At 37.2% G+C, this 12,228-nt stretch overlaps 1 protein-coding gene across 1 annotated transcript in view; it reads left to right on the top strand.

Moving 5' to 3' along the window:
- The window catches only part of CPQ (carboxypeptidase Q), a 509,108-nt gene that overhangs the window by 103,396 nt on the left and 393,484 nt on the right, over positions 1-12,228 (top strand). Inside the window, exon 2 of the mRNA XM_053559321.1 lies at positions 11,597-12,063. Coding sequence (XP_053415296.1) covers positions 11,631-12,063 — 433 coding nt within the window. The 5' untranslated portion in view covers positions 11,597-11,630. The remainder of the gene's footprint in view (positions 1-11,596; positions 12,064-12,228) is intronic.

Here is a 12,228-nt window from a genome sequence, read left to right on the forward strand (position 1 = left end):
CTGACTGGGGTGTGGAATAAGGAAAGAGCAAGTTGGGAAGGGGAGAGTCTAAATTTGGTGTGAGATTCCTTCCTTCCTTACTTCCTTTTTGGTATTGGAAACAGGTTCATTGAGAAATCTAGGCAGACCATACATGAGATCCTAGGCCTTGCTTATGGTATTAATTAGTATAAACATTATATTTAATCATGGATCCCCAAGAAACACCACAAAGTAGTGGTATTAGTTGGAAATGCATTCACAGATGCAGGGAACCAAATTTGACAGGGTCTACTATTTTTCTTACGTTACAGGGAAGTTGGGGTGCTGGTGTTGGTTTAGCAGCTCTAGGATGGCAGGATCAGTTCTCTTTGGACTTGCCCACATGGTCACAGATCTCTGATGCAATGCTGGAATTATGGCCACTTTCTTGCCAGGGGCTTCTATTTGGGTCTCTTTAGGTAGAACTTGGTCACTGGGCCTCCTCTGGATGGAAGGCTGGCTGGAAGAGTGAAGAAGAGAATTAAACCAACAGTTCCCCATTCTTTTGGATAAAATGCTACTTTAAACACATAATTTATAATTCTTGCTTTATTATCATGAAATAAATATCAAAGGTAATATAAAGGAGAAATTTAGGGAAAGTAATATATAACAAGGTATTTCAAAATTCCTAGGCATGACTATACTAGAAGACATAATGAAATTGTCAAATGTTTGCATGGTGACTGTGACAGCGACAGACACAGATGATATAGGGGTGTGGCAATGTTGTTTCCAGTGTCATAAGTAGCATAGTCATTGTTTTTTTTACTGATGGCCAGTTCTTAGTAAAGTTCTTTTTTTTTTAAATTTATTTATTCTTTTTTACTGTTGGGGATTCATTGAGGGTACAATAAGCCAGGTGACACTGATTGCAATTGTTAGGTAAAGTCCCTCTTGCAATCATGTCTTGCCCCCATAAAGTGAAACACAGTATAGTTTTCCCTTTATATGCGTGGTAGTCACTTCTTGAAAAGGTTAATTTGCATTAGAACTGTACAACACATATTTTGTAGTTGTAAGTACATCGAGTTAAGTTCAAGGCTAAGGTTTTCCACATTTAAGAAAACTATGTGGAGTGTAGGAGAGTTCCTAGTATACAGATTGTCCCCTACATGGCAGTATGTCTAATATACCCTGCCTCTGCCCACTAATTGCCAGTAGGATCCCTGTACCATTGTGACAACCAAAAATGTCCCCCTTTCCATATTCACAGCAGCTTTGAGGGGAGCATCATCCATATGAGAACACCTGGCCTAGCTTAACTGGGCTGGACTCTTGGTACTCCAGACAAAACTGAGGTTTGGTTAGTAAGGAAAAGGGGTACAGTAATATCGAGTAGGTCCTCTACAGTATCTGCAGTAGTAGGAACCGGGTCTTGTTTATGCTTTATGTATCTTCCTCCAGATTCTTACAGAGTTCCTGGAATATGGTAAATTCTCAGTAAACTTTCTCAAATGACTAATTGAAGTGTAAGCTATGGGAACTGGAAACCTAGTATTACTTGAGCTTTGACCTTAATGAAGGCAGAAATCTTCCGTAAGATGCTTAAAGGGCTATCACAGATCCAGGAATGTTATCAGGAGTTGGGAAGTGAACTTAGCTGCACAGTGTCTGTGTCTAGCATTTCTGGTGTATCTGCTGTACTTTCTAGACTGAAGACTAAGAGTTAAATTTGTAACAGTGAATTCTGTTCAGCAATTAGGGGAAATATTTAAGTTTCATGTGAGCAGCATATTGTTAGAAGAAAAAGTGACACAATAGAAGGATCATTAAAAAATCTCAACCTCTAAATATTACCTCTTTTTGTCTTTCAGCATCTCCTCTCTGCATTGTTTCCTTCCCTATTCTGTTATTCTGTTCATTCTGGCAGTTTCATCATAGCCCGAGACATTTTCAAACAATAGTTTTTCAGGAAAATATTTAGAAATAGAAGGAAAGGGTTTTGTTGTGTTTCTTCAAAATGTGAACCTATTATTAGAATATAACTTACAGTCTGAGAAATGTTGGCTTTTGCTTCGGTTTGCTTCCAGATTTAAGTAGAAAAGAAAAAAATGACAAAGAATTTTGTCTTTTTCATGAAAAAGATAATTGGTAACTATGGATTGTGAAGACAATGTATAAAAAGCAAATCTTTTTCAAACAGTGCTCCAAAGTTGCCTTTGAATATATAACTCTCTGAATTCAAAAGCGTGATATAGCACAGGTCTTAAAAATAGTTGTTTAACATTTTGAAGAGTATAGCATTTAATATTTCCATAGTTCGAATTCAAGTAAAGGAACAATGACTTCAACCTTTTGTGTATAAGAATGAGCACTGTTAAGAAATGGGCAGTTTACGTTTAGACAATTTAGTCCCAAAAGTGCTTGAGAGAACTCTAGACTTTGTCAATTACATTATTAGTATTTTAGAGATTTTTAAATGTAAGAAAATATTCAGTGTCTATGTAAATAAATTGCTTGACTAATGTATCTTTTGTGGGCACGGACTATTTGTGCACCATTATTTTTCACCTCTCTGTGGAGATTTTAAGGAATAATAAGATAGGGAAAAAGTGATGGCTTATTTGGGTATTCTGAGGCACTGCATATGCTGGTCCTTGTTCTGATGCAGTGTGAATTCTCTGGGCTACGGAGGCAGGGAGTAGTAATGATCAGAGAGAAATTTTCCTTTCTCGTGTCCCTTCCCATCCTGTCCCTTCTTCCCTGGCTGCATGAGGAGGTGGGAAACTCCCAGTGTATTCCCTGTTGCAGGACGTGAGAGCATTGTGCTCCATATATGTAGGCACCTCACATGGTAGATCTTTCCAGCCAAATCCCAGGAAATACTTCCTATTATTGATGCATCTGCCACCATTTTTCTCAGCAACCACCTGCTTCTCGTTTTCACATAGGTTATGTATGGTAGAGCCTCTATGTCTTTGCATGAGTTGTTTTTTCTGTTGGATTATCTTTGCATCAGTTCCATTCTCACCTTCTCCACATGTTCTTTAGTAAACTGCTTGCGCCTGAATCTCAGCTCAAGGATCATGTCCTCTTCATCCCCTCCTCTGCTGTGTTCTCAAGAACCTTGTCACTGTTTCAGTTACAGGGCTTTGCACATCAGTCTTCCGATTGTCCTCAGCAACTCACAACTCTTTGAGTTTGTGGATATTATCCTATATATTTGTGTTCAGTACTTAGTGAGTGCTTGCTAAATTTTTGTCAAATGAATGGAGAGATAAAATTATGACCTAAAACAAAACACCTTTTACAATTGGGTAAAAAGAAAATGTTTGAGATGAGTCATACTATTTGTTTTTGTGATTATCATAGGATGATTTCTCTTCTTTTGTTAGTTGTAGAAAAATATTATAGTATCTTGCTTAATTTTATTCAACTGTGGTGACTATATAGGGACATTGCATTTCTGAGCTAGGACAGACTAATAGTCTTTCAGATCAGCAAAACCTCCTGGTGATGCTATAGGGAATGTGGTGGCAATGCTTTGTGGTATATTTAAAAGGATTCAACTTCTAATTACTATGTTATTTATTATTTTATCCTATCCCCTCTTTTTCTTAGGTAAATGAATTACATATGTTTAGCATTCATTGTGTAGAATACATTTTGATTTTTCTAAAAAATCATTCCCAAACTACTAAGGCTATCTCCTAGCACAGTATTACTTTTTGGTGAGTAAATTTGTATTCATCCTATCCAACTGCTTTTTGATTTTATACATTAAAATATTTCTACTTATGGCCTATCTCTTTTCACACTGAGGAAGGCTAGTGTTTGTAATAATTTCATGCAAACTGATGCCTTTGATCAACCTCTTTTAGACTGACTATTCCAGGACTAGAAAAAATTTTCTGATGCATGGTAACCTTAAATCTGTGTCTTAGGAGAATACTTACTTAGGTTGCCTTTGCTTTCTGGCCTTTATTCAACTTTATTCTGTCTATAAGTTTTATTATTTTAATTTTCATGATAAATTTATATTTCTTGCTTAGAATGTACAATTATATATCAGATCATAGCTTCTATGTTTTTAAATAGGTAAATTACATATTTAAAACATTTCCATATTTAAAAACATGGAAACCATATTTACAGTGTTTTTCTTACATGGGATAGGTAATATGTTAATATCTTGTTCCATTTTTGTTACTCATTCAAATATAGACTGTAATAATTATTATTTCTACTATTTATTAATGAGACACTATCTTAGTTGGGCTAATTTAACTTTCTAGAACACTAATGACAAAACATTCTATAGTACTCTGTTGTAGACATATATAATTATGCTTTCTAGTCAAGAATTACATTGGTAATTTTCACATTATGTTCCAGGGAAAACCAGGTTTTAAATCAACTAACATGTACTTAGTGTTTACTTATGACAGGTGTTCTGGGTGAATTCTCATGTAGTTCATTGTTTTGTACCTTCAGTCTTACTAAATCTTCTAAATTACATTCAGGGAGGAATTTATCTTTTAAAAGGTAGCAAACTATCATCTTTTAAATTAACCTATTTTTAAAAATAAGCACTGTTGTGTTGGTGAGACTTGAAGACAGTCTAGTTAAGGTATTTAGAATCACACTGGTATCAGTGTTTCTATCTGAAAATAATTATATCTTTCTTTAGTGTTAAAATTAACAGACCATGTAAAGAGGCACTAAGTATTATTACCAAAGCATCATGTTATTTACTAATAAAGACTGATACATGCAAAAGGATGCATATATGATAGACTTAAGCACTGTTATTTTCTGGACATATTTTTTAACTAGGCTGTGACCTTAGGATGATGTTCCAGTGGTCCCTCTAGAGAGGGTACCATTCCCTTTTCCTTGTCTGCTGAGCCATTTCTTGAGACTGTCTTCAGATGTTATGTCTTCTTTATAGCTTTTTGTGATCCCCTTTTTTCCTCTTTGATCTGTGGTACTCTGTTTTTGAGTACATGTGTTTTATTGCACTTACTCACTTCTCAGACTGCATTTGGTTTTCTTCACTGAAGTTTCTATTATATGAAAATGAGTATAATTTCCTATAAAAAAATTGGTAATCTTCCAGGAGGTCTGTACCAGTCAGTCCAATTACCGGATTGGTTGTTCCTGCTGGTTTATCTGCTGCTTGGGAATCCAAATCCAGGCCTTAACTTTCTACAAAACAAGGGTATAGACTTGGGATCACTAACTTCTCCTATATCTCTATAAAGTTGTCATTAAATGATTCTAAACCATCACAAGAAATGTATTATGAAGTAGGTAATGTTTTCAGAATACTTGGAGAAATTTTAATGAGAAACAGATATTTGTGGTTAGTGTTAATGAATAGATGGTATATAAACTTAATTAAAAGATATATCCAGAAAATAACAGTGCCTAAGTCTATCATTTCTACATCATTTTGCATATATGTCACTTGTATTAATAAGTAACATGACCCTTCACTCTTTAAAATCAAATCAAGTATGTATTTTCATTCTTTTCACACCAATAACACACTGGGAAAATGTACTTTACAATCTAGTGAAATATTTTTATGGATTAATAAAATTTAACTTTGGAAAATAAGCAGCAGCATAATAACTTTAGAAACCAAGACCCTATGTAAGTTGTTTTTAATTAAAAGAATGAAGAAGCAATGTGTAGGTTTCATAATTTTAAAAAATATTTTAAATATGATAGCAATTTTTTATTCTTACAGCTTCTTTGGGAAGGAGGCAAGACTGCTACCTTCATGCGCTAGGGAAGCTGAGACCCAGAGTGATTAAAGGTTCATTCATTTTTTAAGTAAAAATCTATCAAGAAGCTATATTTTATAAAACAGTTGAAGGGGCAATGGTGAATAATTTACCCTACTTGACTTTGAGAATAGAAGAGACAGATTTATAAACAAATATGTTAGCTAATAACAGTTAATTATGGCAGAAGCCCAGAAGATGGTGCAAATAACTCTGGGATACTTGTTGATGAGGCTTTATAGAAGAGGTGAACTTTAAAGCTTTGTCATAAAAGAACGAGTTGACATATTTGCAAGAAAGGGAATATTGTGAAAAGGGCCTTCAGTAAAAGAAAATGGATGTTTGTAGGGACCCAGTGTTATACAAGAGTCTACGTACTACATACCGTGGTCCCCAACCCTGGGGCACAGACTAGTACTGGTCCATGACCTGTTAGGAACCAGGCCACAGCAGGAGGTGAGCTACTGCAAATGAAGCCTCATCTGTATTTACAGCCACTCCTCATCTCCCGCATTACTGCCTGAGCTCCACCTCCTGTCAGATGAGCGGTGGCATTAGACTTTCACGGGAGTGTGAGCCTGACTGCAAACTGAGCTTGTGAGAGATCTAGATTGCCTGCTCCTTGTGATCTGAGATGGAACTAAGGCAGTGACATTAGCTCTGGGGAGTGGGTGCAAATACAGATTGTCATTAGCAGAGAGGTTTGACTGCATAGAAGCCATAATAGACCAATTGCTTGCAGAATCAAGTCTAAAACATCCCCACCCCCTTGTCCATAGAAAACAGTCTTCCATGAACCAGTCCCTGGTGCCAAAAAGGTTGGGGACTGCTGTGCATATTTGAATAACAATACGAAGTTCAGTACAACTTCTAGAGCATTGTTGTCCAATATAAATATGTAATTAAAAATTTTCTAATAGCCATATTAACAAATGAAATGAAATAAGTACTCCATAATCCATAATCTCATTAAATTGCTAAGTAGTTGTACATACTCATGGAGTACATAGTGTTGATTTGATATATGTAATGTAAAGTGATCAAATAAGAGTGATTAATATATCCATAAACTCAAACATATTATTCTTTATGTTGGGAACATTTGATATCCTCCTTTTAGCTATTTGAAGCTATATTATTATTAACTGTAGTGATCCTACAGTGGTATAGAACACTAGAATTTATTCCTTCTATCTAGATGTAATTTTGTATTTTTTAAGAAATCTCTCCCTTCCTTCTACCCTTCCCAGACTCTGATATCCTCTTTATTGTTTACTTCTATGAGATCAACCTTTTTTTTTTTTTTTTAGCTTGTATATATGAATGCTAACATGTGGCCTTTACCTTTCTGTTCCTAGTTTATTTTACTTAGTGTCCTCCAGTTCCATATACATTGTTGTAAATGACAGATTTCATTTTTTTTAATGCCTGAATGTATATGTTCCATGATGTATATATACCATGTTTTCTTTATGTATTTGTCAGGCATCGAGGTTGACTTCTTATCATGGGTATTGTGAAGAGTGGTGCTATAAACATAAGAGTGTAGATCTTTCTTTTGATATAATGATTTCCTTTCCTTTGGAAAAATGTCTAATAGCGAGATTGCTGGATCATATGGTAGCTCTCTTTGTAGTTTTTTTGAGGAACTTCCATAATGTTTTCCTTAATGGTTGTCTAGTTTTTGTTCCCACCTACAGAGTATGAATTCCCTTTTCTCTGCATCTTTGCTAGCATTTGTTATTTTTGTCATTTGATAACAGCTATCCTCACTGGGATGAGATGCTACCTTATTGTGGTTTTGATTTGCATTACCCTGATGATTAGTGATGTTGAGCATTTTTTCATGTTGTTATTTGAATGTCTTCTTTTCTTTTTAAGCTTTAAAAAAAAATTTTTTTTTTTGAGACAGAGTCTCATTTTGTCACCCTTGGTAGAGTGCTGTGGCATCACAGTTCACAACAACCTCCAACTCCTGGGCTTAAGCGATTCTCTTGCCTCAGCCTCCCAAGTAGCTGGGACTACAAGCACCTGCCACAATGCCCAGCTATTTTTAGAGATAAGGTCTCTGACTGGCTCAGGCTGGTCTTGAACCTGTGAGCTTAGGCAATCCACCAGCCTTGGCCTCCCAAGTACTGAGATTACAGGCGTGATCCACTGTGCCTGGTGCCTGGATGAGAGAGAAGGGGGAAAGAGTTAGGTTACACTGTTTGTATTTGTTAGGTAAAGTCCCTCTTATGGTTGTATATATATCTTCTTTTGAGAAATGTCCATTTAATTTTCCCCTTTTTTTTCTTTTTTTGAGATAGAGTCTCACTATGTTGCTCTCAGTAGAGTTATGTGGCATCACAGCTCACAGCAACCTTCAACTCTTTGGCTTAAGTGATTCTCTTGCCTCAGCCTCCCAAGTAGCTGGAACTATAGGCGCATGCCACGACGCCTGGCTATTTTTTGATTATAGTTGTCATTGGTGTTTGGCAGGTCTGCGTTGGGTTCGAACCTGCTAGCTCCAGTGTATGTGGCTGGCACCCTAGCCACTAAGCTACAGGCGCCGAGCCAATTTTCCCATTTTTTAATTAGATTTTTTTCTTTTTTACTGTTGAGATGTTTCAGTTTTTATATATTCTGGGCATTAATTCCCTGTCAGATGAGTAGTTTGAAAATATTTTCTCTTTCTGTATGTTGTCTTTTCACTCTGGTCATTATTTTTAGATTGCTATAACCTCATTTTTTTTTTTTTCTTGTTTTTGAGGTCTTTAAAGTTAGCTCCTTTAAAAATACAGTAGTGAGGCAGGCATAGGATAGGCAATCTCATTCAAAAGTTGATAAGTATGAAGAAAGGGGTAACTGGTTCCAAATAAGTCTGAAATTTAGCAGGCTAACAACATTAAATCTTAAGGCTCAGGAATCATTTTCTTTGACTCCATATTCTGCTTCCTGGACACACTGGGACAGGTTTGTGCTCCCAAGGCCTTAGGCAGCCATGCCTGTGTGGCTTTTTGAGACGTATTCTACATCACAGATCTCCCAAGCAGCCTTTACACTCTGGTAGCTCTACAGTTGGGGGTTCCTGGGAGTGATCTTGCTCCTGAAGCCCTATTAGGTATTGCCTTAGTGAGGAATTTCTGTGGCAGCCCCATTCCTGCTGCAGGCGGCCTGGGCCCTCAGGCTTTCCTATACATTCTTTGAAATCTACATGGAGGCTGCCTTCACACCTTGTGAACTCTGTGTGTCTGCAGAATTAGTACACATGAATGCTGCCAAGACTTAGTAATTTGCACCTTCAGGCATGGCGACTCTAGCTACAACTGTGCTTGTTGGAGCCATATCTGGAGCCACCCAGGAGTGTTGAATTGGCGGGAAACAGACACGTAAGTGGCTAAGGCATTGAATGCTGAGGTCACCTGTGTACCTCTCTAGAAACCTTGTCTTCAAGGCTCTAGCTTGCCTCAAAGATATTTGAAATGCCTCAAAGATATTTGATATTTATTTGACAAATAGCACCTGGATTTCTTCTATCCGTACTAATCTCTTTAGCAAATGGTCATTTGGCCATACCCTTGACTTGTTCTCCTAAACTCACTTTTTTATTCTTTACATAGCCAAGCTATGAATTTTTCAAATCATCGTTATTATTCTCTTTAAATTATAAATTACATCTTTAAATTATTTCTTTCCTCTCACATTTTACTATATTCAAGAGAAGCTACACAGCTCCTTGAATATTTGTTTAGCAACTTCTTCCACCAGATATTCTGGTTTTTTTGCTTAAATTCTGCCTTTTAGAAAGGCTTTGATAATGGACATAAGTCATCCAAGTTCCTTACTGCATTTATAAAAAGGATGGCCTTTACTCTAATTTCTAGTAACTTGTTCATTTCCACTTGAAACTTCATCAGAATTTCCTTTATTTCCCCTATTTCTACTAACATTGTGATCATGACTACTTAGTAATCACTAAAAAGCTTCAGACTTTCCTTACTGTTCCTTTGTCCTTCTGAGCCCTCATCAGAATTGCCCTTAATGCTTCATTCATGGTAGTCTTGACTTTTTCTAGTGTTCTCCTCTAAATTCTTCCGGCTTCTACCTATTGCCTAGTTCCAAAGTCCCATCTGCATTTCTAGGTATTTGTCATAGCAACATATCACTTCTCTGGTACCGGTTTTATCTTAGCATTTCGTGCTGCTGTAACAGAATACCATGGACTGGGTCATTTATAGAGAGCAGAAATGTATTGGCTTATGGTTCTGAAGGCTGGGAAGTCCCAAGTTCCAAGGGGACACGGTATTATGAGGGTCTTCTTGCCAACGTGGCAGGAGATACCACATAGCTGAAGGACAGAAAGAGAGCAAGAGAGAGAGAGCAGGAGGTGGGTGGGGGAAAACTACTCCTGCACTTTGCTATCAAATAGAACTTTCTGTAATGATAGAATGTTCTCTGTGCTACCTAATATGGTAGCCACTAGCCTCATATGGCCACTGAGTATTTGAACTATGGCTAATGTGATTAAGAAACTAAATCCTTAACTTAAAAGTCATAGTTAATTTAAACTGAAAAAACTAAACAAGTCCATTGGGTGCATTTACTCTTAATCTCTGTATTTACCTATTGTCGATTAGTGAAAACTAGTTTGTGGCCTGACATCTGTCCACAATCCATGTTTTGAGTAGCCCTGTTTGGAGTTGAACTCTAGAGGTAGAAAGTTTTTGTGTGTCTTCGGCAAAATATTTAATCTCTCAGTGGCCTAGTTTCCTCATTTGTACAAATAAAGGTAATGAGAAACTATCTTATAAAGTTGTTGTGAGCATTAAATAGGTTAGTGAATGGACTATATAGAGAACAAAGTTTAACATGGAGCAAGCACTTATAAATGTTTCCTGTTATTTTTATCATCATTATTGTTCTTTTAGTCATTATCAAATAGGTGATGGGTATAATATGATTAAATGGTAACAAAGGCCAATCTCTTTTAATTCTCTGCTTTGTGTAGTAGCTTAGATTTCTTCCTTCTAAAAATATACCACACTTCCTGGCATATGATAAATATCTTTTGAACGTAAGAATAAACCACTCTTCAGGCACAGATGAAGAAATAATTATTTTTAGTGGAGGGAGAATTAGAGAAAGTATCAAGGAAAGATGGCATCTGAGAGGGCCTCAAAGGATGAGTTGGATGGGCAATGAAGAAAGAACACAACAGGATGAAGGAGTGTTCCACCCATTTGGAATACACTCCATGTGGTACAAGAGATAAAACTGGCTTAGCCATATCACTGCTACCTTTTTCTCCCTTTCTTAGTTCTCTCTTTTTTTTTTTTTTTTTGTAGAGACAGAGTCTCACTGTACCGCCCTCGGGTAGAGTGCCGTGGCGTCACATGGCTCACAGCAACCTCTAACTCTTGGGCTTACGCGATTCTCTTGCCTCAGCCTCCCAAGCAGCTGGGACTACAGGCGCCCGCCACAACGCCCGGCTATTTTTTTGTTGCAGTTTGGCCGGGGCTGGGTTTGAACCCGCCACCCTCAGCATATGGGGCCGGCGCCCCACTCACTGAGCCACAGGCGCTGCCCAGTTCTCTTTTTATTTTAACCTTTTAACATATTTGAAACAAAATTAAATTAGGTAACATGTGATTTCATGGTATTAATAATTGCTGCCTTATTATTAAGACCACTCACTGACTCTTTGCTTGTCCATTCCTGGGAGTTATTTGATGGTGAATCTGAAGATGGAGTTGGGCAATGGTTGGGAAGGGAAAGGGAATACTGCTTGAAAATCAATCCCTGAGTTATGGGAAGATGGCTCTTTTTTTCCTAAAACATAATGTTTCTTACTTACACAGATTATTTTAGGAAGAAAACCAACTGGGAAAAAAAATGAAGCTCCTTATCTTCACATTTGTTGGTGTTGTTCACCTATTATCCCTGGGCTCCGGGAAAGCTGTATACAAGACTAGCACCTCTCAGAGGACTTTTAAAGAAATACAAGAAGAAATAGCCACCTATACAGATGTTGCTAAAGCAATCATCAACCTTGCTGTTTATGGCAGAGCTCAGAACAGATCCTATGAACGATTGGCACATCTGGTTGACGCCGTTGGACCCAGACTGAGTGGCTCCAAGAATCTAGAAGAAGCCATACAAATCACGTACCAATCCTTGAAGGATAATGGGCTAGAGAATGTCCACCTGGAGCCAGTCAAAGTACCCCACTGGGAAAGGGGAGAAGAATCTGCTGTGATGGTGAAGCCGAGACTTTACAAGATGGCTATTTTAGGTCTTGGTTCCAGCATTGGGACTCCCGCGGAAGGTACTGTTTGTCTTCTCAGTTTGCTGTGTATTTTATAAAACTAATGTCACGTGGCATAGCTGTTATGATATGCATGACTCATATTACAATTTTGGTAATAGAAGGAAAATGTAATAATTTCCCATTGCATTGGCATAAAAAGTTCTCTACTCTCATACTTTTTTC

Source organism: Nycticebus coucang, chromosome 13 (assembly GCF_027406575.1).
Source record: "Nycticebus coucang isolate mNycCou1 chromosome 13, mNycCou1.pri, whole genome shotgun sequence".
NCBI lineage: Eukaryota > Metazoa > Chordata > Mammalia > Primates > Lorisidae > Nycticebus > Nycticebus coucang.